This window comes from Orcinus orca, chromosome 12 (assembly GCF_937001465.1).
Source record: "Orcinus orca chromosome 12, mOrcOrc1.1, whole genome shotgun sequence".
Taxonomy (NCBI): domain Eukaryota; kingdom Metazoa; phylum Chordata; class Mammalia; order Artiodactyla; family Delphinidae; genus Orcinus; species Orcinus orca.
Genome location: NC_064570.1, coordinates 10129703 through 10151537, shown reverse-complemented (window position 1 = coordinate 10151537; position 21835 = coordinate 10129703). Strand labels below are relative to the sequence as shown.

At 39.3% G+C, this 21835-nt stretch overlaps 1 protein-coding gene across 4 annotated transcripts in view; it reads left to right on the top strand.

Moving 5' to 3' along the window:
- The window catches only part of ARID1B (AT-rich interaction domain 1B), a 412194-nt gene that overhangs the window by 128285 nt on the left and 262074 nt on the right, over positions 1-21835 (top strand). For all 4 annotated transcript variants that reach the window (XM_033404288.2, XM_033404280.2, XM_033404248.2 and 1 more), the window contains one exon: positions 15-143. In XM_033404288.2, coding sequence (XP_033260179.2) covers positions 15-143 — 129 coding nt within the window. The remainder of the gene's footprint in view (positions 1-14; positions 144-21835) is intronic.

Below are 21835 nucleotides of genomic sequence, written 5' to 3'. Positions count from 1 at the left end.
TGACTCCGTAACAGGTGCCGCCTCAGTATGGCCAGCCAGGTGTGAGCGGTTACTGCCAGCAGGGCCAGCAGCCTTACTACAGCCAGCAGCCGCAGGCGCAGTATCTGCCGTCCCAGCCCCAGCAGAGGTACCAGCCGCAGCAGGTGAGCACAGTCCTGGTCCCCAGGCCTCTGTTCTGAGATGTCTTCCCGGCCCATTGAAAACATTTCTGTTCTCAGTGGGAAAAATTGAAGTTTTGAGAAAATGCAGAACTATAACCTAAACTCTTTGTTTACGAATGGATGTTTGAGATTGAAGGGTGGGAAGAATGACTAGTTTAATAGCTTCTTACATTACTGGTTAGTGACAGCAGAAAATGTCAGTCATTTCATGTTCTTTGTCATTTGTGTTCTGAATCTTTCCAGAAAGTACTCTGTCACTCCGTTGAGGCTTATTCAGGAAAATGGTTTTATTGATCATGTAATCTTTCTAGTTGGCACATACATGGTGTTTTTATGTTGAGCCTTCTTTTGATTTGTTTTTGTTTTAATGGTAAGTGCTACTGGGACGAAACATTGTTGCCTTTGGCAGTGTTATTCTTCCTAAACTAGCTTATAGACAGATAATCACTTCAATTACAATATATTAAAATACTAAAGGGAATCATGTACTTTTAAGTATGTTAAACACTTTCTAGTTTAAATTAGCCTCATTAAATACTCTTTTAGGTTATTGGGCTATGTATTTCAGCTTACATGATTTGTAGAAAAATAGTACATATGCATTTGGTACAGTGATTCAGTTTCATCTTGTTTTATCGCTGAGTGATATTAAAAGGTATCATGAGCTCAGGACCTGTACTCTGAATTCAAATAGAGCTTTCATAGCACTTATAGTCATAAGCATCAAAATGTAACTTTGCATTTTATATTTTCCTCTATTCTTTCATTTTTGTGGGTTGGGGGTGGTGAAGAGAGGGGAAGACAGTGACATTGACTATTCAGTTTTTAAAGTGCTACTTACACAGCTTGGAGAGATTGTTGATGCTAAGCAACATATATAAATATATGAAGCTTAATTTTAATAAATTCAGCCGATTTCTTAAGTATTTTCTTGGGTTCTTTGGAGTCTTTTCCCATGTGACTTTTATTTGAGTTCCAAAAAGAGTTTATGACTTCAAAGAAAACATGTTAAAACAACAGCTGAGATTGAAGATCTGTAGAATCTTGTTTTTTGCATATATGTTTTCAAAATTTTGGTTTTATATAAAGCAATTTATAGAGGTAGGAATGTACATTATTTCAAAGTTATTCAGTCTGGTCTTTTATTAAAATGTGGGAAAATTAAATAACCTTTCAATACCGTTTCTTTTTAAGTGAGAGAGACTGGTGTCTGGGTTTATGATATATAAAGTTACAGGCTTTTCCTAGGCTTTCAGAGCCTTATTGAGCTTCTCTGTAGACAGAATGTTTTGTCATGTCATCAGAGTTTAAGGAGGACTCAATAGAGAGATTATATTACTCATTTTCCTTCAGTGAGCTAAAATGAATCTCTGATTGTAAAACCAATTTGATTAAGGATTCTGAGTGCCTGTCATTTCCTTCAAGACCAAGTTCAAAATTTACTTCCTTTATGAAGCATTCACTGATGACTTCTTCCACATGGCAATTAGTTATTTAATATCCTTCATATTTAAATATTTAAAGCATACTACAGGTCAAATCTTATTTTAATGAATACTATTTTAATGTGCTTAGTTTAGGCCTCTTTTATGCTTTGAATGATACTGCTGTTATTTTATTGACTTGAATACAATAAATTATATGTCAGGAAATACTATATAAAAATGATTCCTTAATGTAAATACTGTCATTTTTTTTGTGTATACTGAGGAAATACAAATATTTCTCAAAGTGTATTGGAAATTTTTTCTTGTTTTCATACTCCCTAACTATAGAATGTCTAAATATTTTTTAAGTTTAAGTTTCAGTAAACTCTTCTGGGACAAAGAAATGGAAATCAGAGAGATTTAGGTAGCCTGAGACATTTAGGTAGCCTAATCAGAGGGTCTGGTTTGACAGGAACAGTTTTACTTTTTAGGGAATTTGATGTTCAGATAGATTTGGAAAGTTTATCTAGGAAATGAGATCTAGCATTTTAGATATAGTTAGCACCTCCAAAACCCGAATAATCCCCCCAAATCTATCCCAAAACAAAGTAAAAATAACCACTAGAATATTTTCAAAATCAAGCCAAATTTTAATAAGAATTTAGAATGCTGAATTCACATGCATTTAAAAAACAAAGGAGCTCAACTGTATTTAATGTAAGAAGCCAGTGTTTCGTAACAGACAGAACATTCCTTCCTGTAGACTTTCCTTTTGTTCCCAGATATAGCATACACAGTCTGTTGATTTTTGTATTAGGAGATAATCAGCAAGTATGACTTTGTGTCTTTTGTTAATGTGGTTGATACAAAAGGTAATTTTAGGGTTCCATTAAGATACTTTGTGTCTTTAACATTTTTGAATGTGTAATGTTTTAGATAATACATTCATATGGTTCAAAAATTAACAAGTACAAGGAAAGGGTACAGATTCCAGTCTCCACCATAGTTCCTCTTGTCTAGCTCACCACCCTCCTCACCCTTTGCTAGATAACCACTTCATTAGTTTATTGTATGTTTCTTTATATAAAGAAGCAAAATACCATATTTTAATTGTTAGCTCTATTTTTACACAAATGTTGGTACACTGTAACATACTGTAAACATTCTTCTGTTCTTTGTCATTCCCCCTTCCCTACCCACTTAAATATATTTTCTGTGGTTCTTTCCAGAGGAGTACATAAAGCAATCCTCCATTCTTTTATAGCTTCATTCCATTTTATGGACATATCATAATGTACTTAACCAGTTCTCTTTTGATGGGCATTTAGATTATTTTTAGTTATTTGCAATTCAAACAATACTGCCATGATGCTCTGTGTATGTGTCATTTCACAAATGTCCGAGTGTATCTGTAGGATAAATTCCTGGCTGTATCAGTGGGTATATGCAGTTGTAATTCTGGTAAATATTGCTAGATTGTTCCTCTTAGGGGTTGTGCCAGTTAATACTCCCGCCATCGATGTGTGAGAGTACCTACCATGTGCCAGTAGCATGGTTTTAAGAAGCTTCTGGATTTTTACCAATCTGATAATGTAGTTTTAATTTACATTTTTCTTGTTATGAGTGATTTTGAACATCTTACATATGTAAAAATGTTTACATTTCCTTTTTTCCTGGACTGTCAGTTCATATCTTTTTATCTTGAATTTTTCTATTCAGTTGTTTGTCTCTTAAAAATTGATTTATATAATAAAAACTAGGTATATTAGGGAGACTAGACCTCTGTCCGTGATATGAATTACTCACTTCCGCATCTTATCATTTGTCTTTTGACATTAATTGTGGTACATTTTTTTTGTCATGCAGAAGGGTTTTTTGAATTAAAAAAAATGTTTATGTAGTCAGAATTAGCAGTGTTTTCTTTTATGATATCTGGATTTTATTTTTAGTGAGATTATGAACCTTCCATACTCTGAAGTTACAAAGGAACTGTCCCCTGTTATTTTGTAGTATTTTCATAGAGTAATTTCTACATTTCACTTATCCTAATCTATGGAGAGAGGTGTGATCCAACATAATTTGTTTTTCTCTAGATGACCACTTGGTTAAGTAACTTTTCTTGTATTAGGTCTCGCCAGAGAACTAGCCTATTGGTTAGGATGAAGATATTTTATTTTAAGGAATTGACTCAGACAGTTATGGAAGCTGGAAAGTCCAAAATCTAGCATGGACCAGCAGGCTGAGACCCAGGAGAGCTGATGGTGAAGATGAAGCCTGAAGGCAGTCTGCTGGAGAACTCCCTCTTGCTTGGGGGGCTGGTCTTTTTGTTCTATTTAGGCCTTCAACTGATTGGATGAGGCCCACCCACATTATGGAGGGTAATCTGCTTTACTCAAGGTCACTGATTTAAATGCTAATTTCATCCCCAAATACTCTCCAACTTGACACATAAAATTAACCATTACTGTTATCTTTCCTTTTAAACTTTTAAAATTTTCCTTTATATACAGTGTTTGAGGTTATTCTGGGACTTTTATTCTTTTCCATTGGTCCTTCTGTTAGTGTGCCAGTACTGTACTGTTTTTATCATGTTTTAATATCTGGTAGGGTTAGTACATCTTCATTACTCTTTTCAGAGCTCTCTTGGCAATTTGTGTTTGCTTATTATTCATATAAACTTTTCATTTTTTACCGTGCTTTTTCCTAAGAATTTTGTCTTTTTTGTTGTTATTATAATGGGATTTTTTTTCATTGTTCCTTTTTTGTTTTATGTGAAATAGGTGATGCTTATAAAATAATAAGAGTTAAAAAAAAAAAGTACCTCATTTGAACAATTAGCAACACACGTAATAGAACGAGCTGGGTTTACCTGCCTTGGGTTACTAGGGGCCAGGGAGAACACGCCCCTGCGGAGCCTCACGGAAGGTGTGGGGTTGGGAGGTTTATAGGGTAGGGGTTGGGGTGTGTGCTGGATGGTTCTAAGAGGTATCAGGGGAGTGAGGGTCAGTCTGGACTGGCTACTTCAAAGCAGCTGTGAGCATTTGGTGGTTAGGTGTCTTAATTTTGAGCCATGAGGCAGGACTTAAGTGTGTCCGGGCTTTGTCATCGGTAAAGAAGCACCAGTCACTTCGAGAAAGACAGTGTTAGTAAGAAGAGGCAGATGTTTAGTCATTTTTGTTGTCAAAAAGTGGCCTTGTCCAAATCTGCTTTCAGCGCTGCTTATGTGCTATGGGTGGTGCTCCGGTCTGCTTGTTCTCAGGGCTGATTTTCCTTTTCTTCTCACATTCCTACCCCACTGTCCCTCCTCTTCCTGAATGACTTCTCTCTCCATTTCTTCATTTGTTTAGATAGTTTTAAATTTCTTTTATAATATTCTTCAAAAAGAACTGTTGTACTTTTTGGTTAGAATTATTCCTATATACGTTATATTTTTCTTGGTATTGTAAACATAGATTTTATATTTTTATTATATTACATTTTTTCATTGTTTCAGGTATATACAAATATAATGAACTTGGTATATTAAATTTTGTTGTACATTGACCCTTTTAAGTTCTTGTGAATTCTACTAACTCTAATCATTTATAGATTCTCTTATGTTTTCCAAATTTTATTTTTTTAATTGCTTAAAAAAAAAACACTCCCATCTCCCCTTCTTTTGTCCTTCCTCAGACAGCTTCTTCAATGCATTATTTGAAAGGACTGTCTGTTTTTGTATAATCTCTGATTTAAAAGAAGGCTTTCAGCATTTCATCATTAAATATAATGTTTACTCTCTTTTTCTTTTCTTTTCTTTGTAGCTGCCCATTGTTGGATAAGGAAGTTCCCTTCTTCTAGGTTGCTAAGAATTTATCATGAATGGATGCTGAATTTTATCTTATGTGTTTTTTTTGTGTGTGTCTTTTGGGATGATCACTTTGTTTTCCCTCTTATAATCTGTTATTGGGGTATATTACATTTTTTTAAGTATTATGCCAAACACGCATTCTAGAATAAACCTAGCCTCATGACATATTTTTTGCACATCACTGAATTCAGTCTGCTGACATTTATTTAGGTTTCTTGAATCACTGTTCATAAAAGGGATTGGACTGTAATTATCCTCGTGTGGTTTTGTTATCTGTATTACGAAGTTTTGCAGAATGAGTTAGACACTAGTCTCGCCCCCTCTCCCCGCCCCCCCCCACACTTTTTAAAATTTTTGGCCACACTGCTGCGTGACTTGCGGGATCTCAGTTTCCCTACCAGGGATTGAACCCAGACCATGGCAGTGAAAGCCCAGAATCCTAACCACTAGGCCACCAGGGAACTCCCAAACTAGTCCCTTTTTTTTTTTTTTTTTTTTTGCAGTACGCGGGCCTCTCACTGTTGTGGCCTCTCCCGTTATGGAGCGCAGGCTCCAGACGCGCAGGCTCAGCGGCGATGGCTCACGGGCCCAGCTGCTCCGCGGCATGTGGGATCTTCCCGGACCAGGGCACGAACCCGTGTCCCCTGCATCGGCAGGCGGACTTTCAACCACTGCGCCACCAGGGAAACCCCCTTTTTAAACTTACTGGAAGACTTTAAAGTCTGGAATTACCTGCTTTTGGAGTGTTTGGTAGAAGCATCTGTAAAGTCATAAAGGATTGTGTAGCCCTTGATGTTTTAACTTTTGTCCCATTCCTGATTTTTGATCTTATTTCTTTTGTGAATATAGGCATATCAAGTTATCGAATTCTTCTTGAGTCAGCTTTTTACTTATATATATTCCTATATACGAATCCATTTCATCAAGGTTTTCAAGTTTATTAACCTGAAGTTCATAATAGTCTTTATTTCTTTAATTTTTATAACATCCAGAGTTAAGCATTTTAATTAATAATGTTATTACTTCTTTTATTAATCTTGATTAATCTTGCCAGTGGTTTGTCTTTCCAAAACAAGTTTGGTCACTGTCCTCGTTATTACATGTTCTTTTTTATAAGTTTAATTAAATTCTGTTCTTACTTTGATTATATCTTGCTTTTTGTCTGATAAAGCCAAATAAATATGCCTAAAAAATTTCCTCCTAAGTACTACTTTGGCTAAATCTCTCAAATTTTTTTTTTTTTTTTTTTTTTTTTTTTTTGCGGTACGCGAGCCTCTCACTGTTGTGGCCTCTCCCGCCGCAGAGCACAGGCTCCGGACGCGCAGGCTCAGCGGCCATGGCTCACGGGCCCAGCCGCTCCGCGGCATGTGGGATCTTCCCGGACCGGGGCACGAACCCGCGTCCCCTGCATGGGCAGGCGGACTCTCAACCACTGTGCCACCAGGGAAGCCCAAATCTCTCAAATGTTGATGCGCATTATTTTTGTTCTCTTTTAGTTCTAAGAATTTTCTTACTTCCCTTCATTCATTTTTTTAAATAGTTTTATTGAGGCTTGGGTTTGTGTCCTGTTCCCTCAGAAGGATTGTTGTATGCTTTTGCCAGTTGCTTGTGGGCACTAGTCATCAGGAATCATATTTCATATTTCAGTTTGTAAAGTTTTATTGCTTAGAAAGTTCTTAATAGGCTGACAAACAGGATGATAGAATGAGCATTCACATGCCACCGTAAGTTCTTTTCATTTACTAACCTAGCCATATTCGGAGATCCCCAGTTGTCATCAGAATGCCTTATTTATAGTTAATTTGTTTCAAGCAGAATTCATACAGGGTTACTACATTGATTTGCTCCTTAAGTCTTTTTATCTGGAACAGTTCTCTTTTACCCCACCCCCATTCATGCCTTTGGCATGTTGAGAAAACGGAGTCAGTTGTCCTATGAAATGGCTTTGTCTGATTGTTTTCCCTTGATGTGGCTTAATTTGTTCATCTAGCCCCTCTGTTTCCTGTAAATTGCAAGTTAGATCCAAAGGCTTGAAGTTAAACATTTTCGTTTGTGATTGTGTTTAGGTCACTGCTTCTGTTTAGTGGAGGGGTCTGTGACCCTCCCTTTGAGTGAAGAAGCCTCCAAAAGGTTCCAGCCCCAGGCCGTCTGGTGACTATCAGCTGTCTTCCAGCTGAGGCTGTAGAGACGTTGTGATGAGGATAGGCTTTCCCTTTTGTACTCTGTCCGGATTCCTCACCCACCGAATCTGTGAGCATAATACGTGCTGGTGGCTTTAGGCCACTAAGTTTGGGGTGGCTTGTTACACATCCTTACTGACTGACATGGTTTGTATACTTCCTAGGTGATGCAGTGAGGGTGTTACATCAGGATGTTAACATCCTAATATTTCGTTGTCCTACCACAACTGGTATTAAGATTGATCAGTGGGTTCAGGTCATATGGCCTCTGGGACCATTTTAAATGGAATTCTCTTCTTGAGGTTTTACAGAGCACACCATTAAGTGTTAATTTTGACCAGAAACTCTGGTGATGGTTAGCCTGTGGTTGCTAATTCTCAAAGGAGTCATTTCTTAATTGCTCCTACCTCTCAGTATCAAGTTCAAGACAGGTATTTTTCCTTTCTCTTTAGTGAGTTTTCATGCTCTTAAATGATGGATGTAGCCCTTCTTAGTCCCTAAGTTATTTGAGAGGTATTGTCTCATATTTTACTCCCTTTTGGGGGGGCCCTAGATTCCTCCTTTCCCCTGTTCCCTGTATCGTCATCAAATGGAAAGTTAAAACCCATAACAGAAGTCAGTTTCTATTGCTCTCTTACTTTCCATGTTCTTGGTTTACTTTCTGTGTTCTTCGTTTCAGTCACATTCATGCCAAGTTTGTGATCCATTTAAAAAGGCATGTTATCGGGCTTCCCTGGTGGCGCAAGTGGTTGAGAGTCCGCCTGCCGATGCAGGGGACACAGGTTCGTGCCCCAGTCTGGGAAGATCCCACATGCCGCAGAGCGGCTGGGCCCGTGAGCCATGGCCGCTGAGCCTGCGCGTCCGGAGCCTGTGCTCCGCAACAGGAGAGGCCACAACAGTGAGAGGCCCGCATACCACAAAAAAAAAAAAAAAAAAAAAAAGCATGTTATCAAGTATTTTAGATATTTCAATTATAGGCACTTAGAGTATCCAATCTGCCATACTCCTGGAACTGGTACTGTCTTCTGTTTTCTAGTTGTTTATTTGATATCTTGTATACAGTTTAAAACTATATAAACATGTAATATAATAATTTAGAACATACAGACAGTACATTCCTATTTCATAATGAAACTTTTTTAATAAATTTATTTGTTTATATTTTTGGCTGTGCTGGGTCTTCATTGCTGTGTGCGGGCTTTCTCTCGTCGCGGCGAGAGGGGGCTACTCTTCGTTGCAGTGTGTGGGCTTCTCATTGCAGTGGCTTCTCTTTGTTGTGGAGCACGGGCTCTAGGCATGCAGGCTTCGGTAGCTGTGGCACGCGGGCTCAGTAGTTGTGGCTCATGGTCTCTATAACACAGGCTCAGTAGTTGTGGTGCATTGGCTTAGTTGCTCTGCGGCATGTGGGCTCTTCCCGGACCAGGACTCAAACCTGTGTCTCCTGCATTGGCAGGCTGATTCTTAACCACTGCACCACCAGGGAAGTCCTATAATGAAACTTTTCTACTGCCTCCTTTATTCTTTTGAAATAAATTCATAGATAATATGTTACTTACACAAAATTCATAGATACTGTTATGTTACTACACAAAATTTTAAACAGTTCTCAATAATGCACTAACTGTACATGGAAAAGTGAAAAGAAATTGGTGTATAATAAAATATTGTGTATTTAACTAAATAAATGCTCGGGCATGACTACATTGAAGGTTTGTGAAATGAAAGCTTGCGTGTATATGTGGGATCATTGTGGGCCTGACAGCTACACAATGAGGCTGATGCAGGAGTGTGGTATCAGCCTCTCAGATGTCTTAGGCAGGGTTGTCAGTGGAGATGTCATCTTTTAAGATGATGAGCAGCTCTTGGTCAGAGTCCGACCAAAACAAAATATAATCTTCCCTCAGTATATATGGTAGTTTTATTCCTAGAAAATTCAGTATATCAATAAAGTTGTTTTAACAGTAGTTTGTTCTTATATGCAGAATGGAGTTGGGTTCTAGGCTTAGACAAATAGTTAGCTTTTTGTTTGTTTTTACATCTAAATGAATGCTGGGTCTTGTGAAATGAATGTGGTATGATGATCTGTTGGATCAATCTCTTATACATCATAGGACAATCTAGCATTCCTACCTTACACCCTTAAATTTCATTGCATTTCCTTATCCTTGTGACAACTAACCGCCCCCTTGAAATCTTATCAATATGAATAACTTAGGCTTCCTTATTTTTTTCTGAAATAAAGTTCATACATAATTAGTTACCTATATACAAAGTTTCAAACATCAGTATAATGCCATAAATGTAATGGAAAGGACAGAAAGTTTATAATAAAATATTGCTCAGATGTGTCTACATTAGAAGACTTGTGAAATAGTCTGGGGCTTGCATCTATGTGTGTAATAACAATGAACTCCACTGGTACAAATGAGAGTGATAGAGTTATATTGTATGAACAGCTCAAAATTGTGAACAGGGTTTGAATCCATGCGATTTATTACCATATAACAGCAATTCTATACAATGAAAATATTGAACATTTTAAATAACATGCTCACAGAATTGTTTAACAGAAAAAGTAAGGTACCCCAAAGTGTGGAGATATCCTAAGTTTGCAAATAAAGTGTACACACACACACACACACACACACAGTAAAAATCAGTAAGTAACAGTAGGCCTGGTTTATTCTTCCTATTGTAGTCCAAGAGATGAACTAATACAACACGGACATGAACTGTCCAGTCACCAAACATTTTATTTACTCAGCATGCTGACATTTCCTGCTTTTAAAAGGTGTTAATTTTAAAGTTCTTTTAAAATTTAGTTCTTGTTTAAAAAAAAAAGCTATTTGAAGAGGTTGCTTCCACTTGGAAGCATTTTTGTATCCTAGCTTACTTGCTCAAACTCCTTCACCTGAGATTTAATAATTTGGTACAGTAGAGAAAACCTCCCTTAATGCCGTAAGTTTTCATGGTTTTATTTTTTGTTTCAAAGTTTCCATTTTGTCATTCTTGGGTCATAAAGTATTATAGTTAGGTTTGTTTCCTGGTTCACTGTAACGAGAGCAAACTCTCGTTACCTTCCTCTCTCCTCCTTGTACCTATAGCCTCGTCGTCTTTTTCCTTTTGCCTCTCAACTCCTGTCCTACTTCAGTTCCACTCTCGTGAGATGCTGGAGAAGAGATCATGTTTCTCTTGTGGCACACGTTTCTCCCAGACCTTCTACCCACTGCTCCTAACGGAAGCAGCTGCTAGGTGTCAAGGGCAGTGTTCCAAGAATCGAGTAACCTGAAGGGAGTTGCCTGGTATGGAAACCAGACTGTCTGTCAATACCCTTTCCTTTGACATTGGTCTTGTGCTGATTCAGCTTCCTTTCCAGGACTGTGACAGTTGGCAGCCTTGCAGAACACTGTTTTCATGGCTTTAAACTACACTGTTGTTTCCATAGCTAGAAAAAAATCTTTCTTTCCTTAGAGAAAATTTGTAGGAGGTAACTCCATTCAAGTAAGTCTCAGTTTAAAGAGGATATATCAGGATCTTAAAACAGCAACAGCAATAACAAAACTCTAGTTTAAAGCAGTGAGAGTATTTCAAACTTTGCCTTTTTAGGTATAGTTTTTTTCCAGCCGATAGAATTACCTCAGATTCTTGAGAGAAATATTGGGTATTATGAATGTGTATACTTCTCAAGGTACAACTTTTATCTTTTTAATATATTTTTTTAACCTCAGGCTTATTGGAAAAGTTGCAGAAGACAGGAAAAGCAAAACATAAACTGTTTATTGAATCCCTTTGTGCTTGGGAATGTTCTCTATGCTGGGAATCCAGTGATTAATAAGACATTGTATCTGAAGTGAAGGAATTCCCAGCTGAATAGAAGGGTCAACATGGGCAGATGACAGACAGTACAGTAGGAGAGGTGTGTTTTCGAGCTATGACTAGATACTAGTAAAAGTGTCCCAGAGGAGGTCTTGAAGAATGAGTAAGAGTTTGCTGGTGAGAGAAAAAATGATCTTGGGGTAGCTAACTCTTTGTTAGTGAGAACAGAGGTAATGCCCAACCCTGAATGATACCGAACTAGACTCTAAGTTTGGTTCAGTAGTCAAGGTCATTTAGAAGGAACATATTAATTATGCTTGGAACTGGTGAATTTCATTGCTTTTCCTCAGTGATTAAGAATGAAGTAAAAGGTTATTTTTCAATAATTTTTTTAAAGCAGAAAATAGTTCTAGCTCAGCGGTTCACTTGTAACAGTGGATCATCGCTCAGTAGTTAAGCCAGTTGGAAGTCTAAGTCTGCTTACATGTGCGTCGGTAGAAACGAGTGTTTAAATTATATTTTCTAAAATACCACTTCATTTGGACATCTTTGTGGACAGAATTTTTCAGAAGGAGATGCAGTAAACAAAGTATTTGGAAAACGGGCATCATTTTGAAAAGAAGGTGATAGCATTGGAAACGAGGGTAAAATACTTCAGAATTAATAACTTGCCACTGAAGTCTCTGAAGGAGTTCAGATGTTACATTAAGTGTATTGACGGTGATACATTGTGGCACAGACCTTTATTGTTAATTATTTATTCTAATCTTTGTTTCTTATTATTTATATAACAGGATGTTAATTTATAAGCCACTTGTATTCTGCAGCTTCTGGAGGAAATTAGGCATAGAAGGCCTGTGTTACATTACTGAAGCGCTCATATCGTTTGCTTTATAAGATTTTGTTGTCAGAGCAAAGACAAGGACATTTATAATTTGCTGCCATTAATTGCCCAGCATTTAGATATTAACACAGGAGTCTGTTAATTAACTTGATAATAAAAACTTTTGGGATGTCAGTTGATAAAGGTATTATTTGTTTTAAAGGAGATTGCTAGTGAAGCCTGGGGTTTCCTTTGCATTTGACTCTCTTTCTTTCTTGCTGACCAGGCTCGCAGTTGTCCTAGGCTTTGAACCAGGGCTGGGGATTTCCTTTTATGTTTAAAGAGCTTGTGAGCATCTGAGGAGAAAACTTTTGAGTTGCTTTCAGGTCAGAGCAAGACCCACTCCTAGACTGATTTCTGCTTGTTTGCTTGGGTAACCAACCGCATAACTGCTTCTAGACTCAGGTTGGAGACGTTCCTGGGAGCTCACGTGGTGCTCAGGGCCTGCTTGGCAAGGCTCTTGGCTGGGGGGGAGGGTAGGGGTCAGAGGTTAGGAGGACAGGAATGAGAAAGTGGCAACTTTTCCCCTCTCTCCTACTTTTTTGTCCCGTGGGAGACAGAGCAGTATATTAAAAATGTAGCACTAATTTTGAATATACTATACATGTAACTTGCTGCCATGAAAGTTTCAGTTTATGTAGAATGGTCAGTTCCGTGTGTATATTCGTGTGTGTGTTTTGTTTTGGTTCTTGTTATTCCTGAAAGCTTCTTAAATAAGCAAATAGAAAAAACTACTGGAGAATGAAGAAAAACTTTTTGATAATGTTAAAATTTGCTATGAATGTTTTGGTTTTAATTGCTGTAAAAATCAGGGTGGTCCTATGCAACTATGCCTGCCTGGGTCTTTGCTTTTATTTTATTAAAAGTGGAGAAAAGGAAGAGAAAATTCTCACATCTTGCACAGATTGTTTCCAGTAATAAAGCATTTTTGGCTCTCTGATGGAAAACTTTCAATAGTTATTCTTTTTATGTTTCGGATTGTACCTGGGACTCTAACTGCATTGGACTATAATTTGATAATGCTATTCATATTCATGTTCAGAATATTTTTAAAATAATTTTCTTCCTTTCAAGTACCAGAATTAAAGGAAAACAGAGCCAGGAAGTGAGGAATTATAGAGCAATAACCATATTTTCAGTACTTAATTTACTTCTGGAAAGGTGATGGAAGCTCCCTCCTGAGAAGAGGAAAGCCCCAGGCGGGCCTGGGATGTGTGTGCAGCCTGGCCCCGGGTTAGGCTGTGCTCCGACCTGTCCCGCAGGCTGCTCGTCAGAGCATCAGGCTTCCTTAGAAATGTGCAGAAGATCAAATCAGCTGGCTGTGACTGTCTGCTGTGGTGATAGAAGAGGAAAACCTTACATTGTTTAAGATACGTTTTATGAAAAGCTGAAGAAAAATCTCAAACACGAGAGCAGGATTTGGTCTAAAAATCATTTAAGCTCCACACCATTCCCTGTTTCTAACGTAGCTGTAGTAGTGAGTGAGCTTTTTAAAGTTCTTTTCCTCACTTTTTTCTTTCCCCTCTCCCCCATCTCCATCTCCGTCTCCAATAGAGATGGAGCCATGGGATTGAACTGGATGCCCGGACACTTGGGTACACTCGGGACTTGTTCTCTAGCTCTTTATCCTAGTTGCCCAGACTCGGCGAGCAGGTGGGGGAGGAAGCCCCTCCTCTGCAGAGGGGGATATCGCGAGGAACTGGCACTCACACCTGATGTGGTTCTCTTCATACCCCTTCAACTTTCTCTCTCCTCTGACGCCCCATTGGGACTGAGGGATGAAGTTGAGGATAGAATAGGTTATGCAGTTAGAAGCATCATCGAGGCTCATTATATTTGTTCATACAATTCTCTTTGTTTGATATTTAAATTCTGACACTAGGGAGATTGAGGAATTTTTATTTTTCCTGGATTTTTTGCTACTCTCAGCTGTCTTCATTTGTCTTTAAATGCTCATTTCAATTTGTTGAAGTATAGAAAATAAAGTAAAACATAACTTACATATATAACAGTAAAATTCTTCCTTCATCAATTTCTTTGATTTTTAAAAGTTCTTAGGGTAACAAACTCTATGTATATGTATTCCAGAAGATGATTATCTGCAGATGTTTGAAACATAGGGTTACTTTTAGAACTGCATTGCTAGTGTGGGCAGTGACCACCTTTTTTCCTGGAAGGATAGCAGAACCAGCTCCAGTCCACTGACTGATTTTCCTTAGAGTGCTAGACTTTGGGGAGAGGAGTGGATGCATATCTCTTTGCATTATTTAGCCTTGGGAGGTGAAGGAAAGATAGAGCTCGAAGTAGGGTAAGGCGGAGCCATTGGATACGTGTACACCTGTGGTTTCCTAAAAAGAAAAAAAGGGACTGTCTGCATCACAATCACCTGGAGTGTTTGCTCAAGTAAGTTCTCTTACTCCAAAACTGTTTGAGGGGGTGGGGAGTAGCTGGGGATCTGCATTTAACTCCAGCGGGCAATTCTGATGCCTTCCAAAGTTTGAGAGCCATGGAGAGCAGAAATACTAACCAGAGCTTTCCAATCTTGTACTCTAGCATGGCAGATGGATGTTACCTCCTATATTATGTTAACAATGACCCTCAGAGGTCCTACAGCAAGTTATGCCTGAATGTGGTGGGGCTTGGTTTTGATCCCAACTCTGTTTTATTTTATTTATTTTTTTTGAAGTATAGTTGAATTACAGTGTGTTAATTACTGCTGTACAGCAAAGTGACTCAGTTATACAAATATATACATTCTTTTTCATATTCTTTTCCATTATGGCTTATCACAGGAGGTTGAATATAGTTCCCTAGGGTTTACTGTCTTCTTTATTGTTGTTTACAGTAGAGATGCATTTTGTTTCAGAGATGGGCTGAAATTCAGGTCTTAAGGCCACTGTTACGGGCCTTTGCAATTGTTCACCCAGGGTTTTTCCAATTTTAGTGAGCACTAGAATCTCCTGGAAGGCCTGTTAAAACACACATTGTTGAACTGTACGCCCAGAGTTTCTGACTCTGTAGTTTGGACTTTGGGCGAGTTTCTCAACCTCTGTGCCTCAGTTTCTTCATCTGAAAATAGTACTTATTTCGTGGAGTTGATGTCGAGACCATAAGCGTTTATTCAGTGAGTAAAGTACTCTCAGGAGTGCCTGGTGAAGAGTAAACGTTACATAATTGTTAGCTGCTGCTGTCAGCAGCATCGTGGTCACAGGATGACGTTCCAGTGGTTCAGTGAAAATTTTGATTCTTATTCTTAAATGTGGTTTTAGATAATGTAAATAACAATAGCTGACATTTATTGAACATTTAAATGTGTCAAGCACAGTGCTCATTGCTTAGTCCCTCCTTTAAAAATTCATAGAACTTTTGGAGATAAGTTCCTGTTATCTTGTTTTTATGGATGAGGAAATTCTTTAAGTGATAAGTTACAGAGCTGGGTTTTCTTTTTGCTCTGTGTATTATTATTATTATTATTAATTACATACACTATTTTTCCCTATAAAAAGTACAGCTGAACATTTACTGTGGCTCATTTGCTTTGTGAGTTTAATAAAATTAATTAATCTATTAAAAATCTTAATTACTTTACTCCTTAGCTCTTGAGTATCTTCATATTTCTCTTTAGTATTTTAGGAGAAGTGAAATTTAGGTAACCACGTAGCTTCCCTTCTCACTCTGGACCCCTTGTTAGTTTAGGAAGAAGTTCTTGCAAAAACCAAAATAAAATAAAGGATTTTCTTAAGTCTTGAATGCCAGAGTAGTGGCCTCCAGGGTCCTAACTTGATTAACGTAAGAGAGGCAGCTGCTCTTGCTGGCTCCTCTCTCTAATCTCCAGTCCTCTCATGCCCCTTTACTGCAGGCGTGGGGGCAGCTGCAGCCTCAGGTATACTGGTAAGTCCCGTGTCATAGTGACATTCTTGTTGATGGCAGGCTACAGTGGTAGCGAGGGATCTATTATCAATATTAATGAGACTCATCAGAAAGAAAATAACAAAGTAGTTTGGATAAGCCTGTTCTTTTTCTAGAATGGTTCTTTTTTAATGGAAATAATTATTCCTTTCAGTTAATAGAAAATTAACAATATTCTGAATCTAGCCTTTGGACTCATCAGTATATCTAGTGTATTACAGATAATAAGGCTTTAATATAAGCTTAGCGTCTGCCTGTGGAATCAGTAGCAGTAAAAAAAACCATATGAGCTTTGGTCCTGTGATTTTTTTTAATCTGATGTAAAAGATTTTTGGAGCAAGGGTGAGGGAAGATGCAGGGGAAAGTATTGATATGGACTTAGAATTAAAGTGACTTACCATTATCCTAAAAGATAGCGGTCGTGATATATAAGAAACCCCATTCAGCCCCTGTTCTTGAAGTACCATGTGCCTAAGCTGCAGAGGCACTGGGAGGGAAGGAGGCACTGTACCCTGAGCCTTCTCAGCGCCGCTCAATCTGATATAGTTTCCAGAGCAGGAAACAACTCAGGAAAATTTGTTCAGGGTTGCACAGCTAGTGAATAGTCCAGAAGTTGGAATTTGAGCTTGGGTTGGTTTGACTCAAGTGTTTGTGGTCTCTGGCGAGATCTGTGGCTGGAAAAGGCATTTTGGAGTCAGTGAAATTGGACACTGGGCCTTTAAGAGGCTGAGCCAAAGTCAGTGTAAGAGTGGCAGATTTAGGCAAGGAGGGCATCTTGATCAGGAGATGAGGTCCAGAAAGGGTCAGAGTCAATATAAGGAGGTTTTACCTGGGGATCTAGGGGAAAATGAAACTGGGAAGGTTAATTTGGTTAAGATTATGGAGGGATTTTTTTTAATGCTTTTAAGGATTTATTTTGATTGATTTATTAATTTTTTAAAATTTTATTTATTTTTGGCCGCGTTGGGTCTTCATTGCTGCACGCGGGCTTTCTCTAGTTGCGGCGAGCGGGGGCTACTCTTCGTTGCGGTGCATGGGCTTCTCATTGCGGTGGCTTCTCTCGTTGCAGAGCATGGGCTCTAGGCACGCGGGCTTCAGGAGTTGTGGTGCACGGGCTCAGTAGTTGTGGCTCGCGGGCTCCAGGGCGCAGGCTCGGTAGTTGTGGAGCAACAGCTTAGTTGCTGTGCAGCATGTGGGATCTTCCCAGACCAGGGCTCGAGCCCGTGTCCCCTGCATTGGCAGGCCGATTCTTAACCACTGCGCCACCAGGGAAGTCCGATTTTTTTTTTTTTTAAGACAGTTAAGTGTTAGGATTAAATAGTACAGCAAACATGTTAAAGATAAAATGGGGAGAGGTTAAGAAACTGTGAAAGAGTAAATGGTCAACGCATAGTGGGCTTTCTTGGGAGATTGAGGATTGCAGGCAAGGGACCAATTCAGAAGTTTTGTGGTCTTGCAGGTGTAAGCCGGAGTCAGTACCACAGCCTCAGTCCCAGTTCTGGATTCCTGAATTCGTCTTTCATACCATTAACTCCATTTTACTTTAAATGGACATTTTCAAACAATGAACAGAAGTAGACAAAAATATAACGAGCCCCACACACCCATCGCTCAGCCTTCAACGATTATATGGCCAGTGTTGTTGTATGTACATTTGCTCTTCCTTCACCCCCCCAATCCCCGCCCTCAATATTATTTTGAAGTAAATCCCAGCTATTGTATCATTTAATCTGTCAATATTTCAGTATATAGCTCTAAAAAATAAAGGGCTTAAAAAAAGAAACACAAACATACTACAGTTATCACATTTAAAGAATATTTTTCATACCAATTATCCAGTGTTCAAATTTCCAGTAGTTTCATAAATGGATTACATGTTTCTGTTTAATTTACATCGTGGGGTAGTTTGAGTCAAGGTCCAAATAAAATCCACTCTCATAATTGGTTGATACCTTTTCATCTCTATAGTTTTCCTCTTTCTTCATCTCTTCATCTCTCCCTCTCTTCCTCTCTCCTTTCCTTTCTGCTGTTACAGCTTAACTTGTTGAAGAAACTAGGTCATTTTTCTAGTAGAGGTTCCCACAGTTTGAGATTTGCTGATTGATTTGCTATGGCTTAATGTAGTCCTCAGCCCTTTTTAGTTTCCTATAAGTTGGTAGTTAGATATACAGGCTTTATCAAACTCATTATCAGATTTTTTTCCTGCAAGAATATCTCATTGCTGTTCTGACCGTTAGGAGGTAAAGGATGTCTTGATTTTTCTCGTTTTTGACGACACCACTGATGATCACGATAGTCTTTTCCCTGCCTCTTAATTTCCAGGTTTTTTTGCTTGTTTTTTTTTTTACTACATTCTTTCATAGTCATCTTTTTGCCGTAAGACTGCCAGTAACAAACAGCAAAATGTGTTTTGTAGCATATTGCTACCAGGCAGTGTAGCTGTTAACATGATAAATATTCTTGGACATGAGCCCAAGTTTTGTTCAGTTTTATGTTTGTCCTCATACATTTATTTTGTATGGCTGTGTCTAATTCTAAGTGTAAGCTCTTGGAAGGCATTCAGTCAGTAATTCACCAGGCTTTTGAGTACCTGTCGGTGCTCAGTGCTGGGAACCCAAGAGGAAGTAAGAGTCCAGTTCAGGAGATACACAAACAAATAGTTCAAGAATTTATAATGCTGTATTTTAAGAATACATCTGAAGTTGTGAGGTAGTTGTTTGGGGGAATGGAGGAGTTAATTTCTAGCAGGATCTTGAAGGCAGCGATGCTTTGCAGACACAGAAGGAAGGGCACCCACCTGGACTGAGAGAGTTGCACGTGCAGGCAGGTGGCCCTGTGGAAGCCTGTGAGCAGTCAAGTGCGTGAAGCTGAGGACTTGCAGTGGGCCCGGGGGAAGGCCAAGATGAAGCTGGGGTGGCAGCTGGAGGTTGTTTGATGAGCTTTTCTGTGCCGGAGCAAGGACTGTGGGCTTCATTCTGTAGGCGCCACGGGGGAGGCCTTACCAGGCAGTAGCGCACCGTGGCCGTTTGTGTTTTAGCAAGTCTGCTCTGGTGGCGTGGCGGGCAAGAGGCTGTAGTGTAAAGGAGCTGACAGCTGCAGGGAAGATGAAGGGCGTGGAGTTGACAGTGATTTTAGGTCTGGTCATGTGTCAGGTCTATATGGATGGTGAGAGAGATAAGGGGTGTGGAAGGACTCTGAGAAGTCCATGTGGATGGGGATGCCCTTGACCAGGTGGCCCTTGAAGGAAGGGGATCAGATTTGAGGAGGACAGTTAAGAGAGTCATTTTTTGACATACAAGGGACTCCTTGAGTACAAGGGACTCCTTCATAATGCAGTTAAGATATATGGGACTTGAAGTAGAGAGATTCGGGAATCATCACCATCCAGGAGTCTGCGTGGAGTCCTTGGAGGGAAAGAGAGGAACCAGCAGAGGATCCTTAAGCGAACATAATCTGAGGAGGCAAGATGGGTCTCTTTATCTTGTTTTCCATCAGCCTGTGGACCTTAAATGACTATTTGATGTTAACGAGTAGTAGGTAGAGTGGCCTTGTATTCAGACTTGTGGGCGTTTGAATACTTTTTAATTCATAATATTATAATTGAATGTTTTGGAAGTATCCCACATACAAAATACTTAAGATTCATAATTTTTGAAAAGGGAATTGAGGAGAATAGGTGGAAGCTAGGATAATACCTTAAAAAGTTAAAATTACATCAAATCCTTATGATAGTGCTCAAAGCTTACAGTTGTCTGTAGAGTACAGTTAGGGTGGAAATGAAGATTTGTCCATCACGTAGAGATGCTAGCAATGTGCTCAGACACTAGCTATGCACATTGTGTAAGATTTTGTTTCCTCGTGGTAAAAAACAAGGTGATAGATAATAGGGACCATCTCCTGGGGTTATTATAAAGGTGGAGTGTGCACAGCACCTGTCACGGAGCCCTGCCTGCTGTGTCAGCTGTCCTAGATCGTACTCTTTCCGTTAGGGCGTTCCTGAGGAGGCAGGGGGGTGATTTGGTCCATTCTCGAAGTGGATACTTTATAGGTTTATATTGTTTTCTTTTTGGAAAGGATATTTTAAATTTAGGTATCTACAAACTAAAATAGGTCAGTAGCTCGGGAAGTTTCATGGGCAGAGTGATGAGTTCATGTGACTGGCAGCCCTGTGTGGCCAGCAGGCATTTTCTCTGTGGAGTTGATTGCACTCTCCTCTCCACTACAGTGTCTTACGTGCCAGGACCCTATCTGTTTCCCATTAGTATTTGGGATTGATGATAGGAGCTTCCAAAGCAGGAAGAGAAAAGGAGCGAGAAGTTATTCTGACCTAGATATTGTGAGATGCTATGAGGCTGCTCAGATCCTCGTCACCCCACTTTAGATTACTGCAGTAGTAATAAGTACCATCATGATTCTCTTTCTGGTACATCTGTACTTCATGTGATTATTGGAAAAACCTTTCTTAACTAACGTGAGAATCGTCTCATTCTAGATCTAGAGGCCATAGTGGCTCCCCGTTGCCCTTGTTTCAGAGCTGAAGCCCTCTCTGCAGGACTCTGAAGACAGCCAGTGTTTGCTCGCTTCTTGGCTTAGCCTCCCCAGCCTCTTAGTACCACAGCTGTTGGTTTGTCTAAATTGTTTTCTTCTGTTACTATCTACCAGTCCTCCCGCCTCTCCCCTGGTCTGAGTTTGCTGCCTTTTGTACTGTGGTTGGGCATACCCTGATGCTGAGGTAAACATCTTTAGCCAGGTGATAGACTGTGAGTGTTAATTGACACTCCTTTTGCTGAGAGCACTTTGCCAGCCTCCATCAAAATTTTAAATGTACCAACCCTTCGGCAGAAGTTCCCCTTGTGGAGAGTAACGCTACAGAAGTATTTCAGCTGAAGATGTATGCACAAGGATGTGTATTATAGTGCTGTATGAAGTAGGGAGAGACTGGGAACAACCTGAATGTCCATCAGTGGGGGACTGGTTAAACAAGTCACAGAAGTGACTAATACAATACTGCATAGCAAAAAAAAAGAGAATAATGTAGATATTTAGGCGCAGATATAGAAGGAGATATATAATGTATTGTTAAGGGACCACAGAATAGACTGTGTACAGCAAATACGCTCCAGTTGTTTTTAAAGGAAAAGATTTAAATTCACATTTATACTTGGTTGTGCATTGAATGATTGTGGAAAGATAAATAACCTATTAGCAGTAAGCTTTGTGGAAGGGATCCTGGGAAGTAGGAGACAGTCTTTCTTTTCATTGTTTATCTCTTTGTATCCTTTGAACTCATACCATGGGAATATTTTTCCTTTTCAATTTTTTTTTTTTTTGCGGTACGCGGGCCTCTCACTGCTGTGGCCTCTCCCGTCGCAGAGCACAGGCTTCGGACGCGCAGGCTTAGCGGCCATGGCTCACGGGCCCAGCCGCTCCACAGCATGTGGGATCTTCCCGGACGAGGGCACGAACCTGTGTCCCCTGCATCGGCAGGCGGACTCTCAAACCACTGCGCCACCAGGGAAGCCCCTCAAATATTTTATAAGTGTCCTTGACGTTACTTACTTATTTATTTATTTATTTTGGCTGTGTTGGGTCTTTGTTGCTGCGCGTGGGCT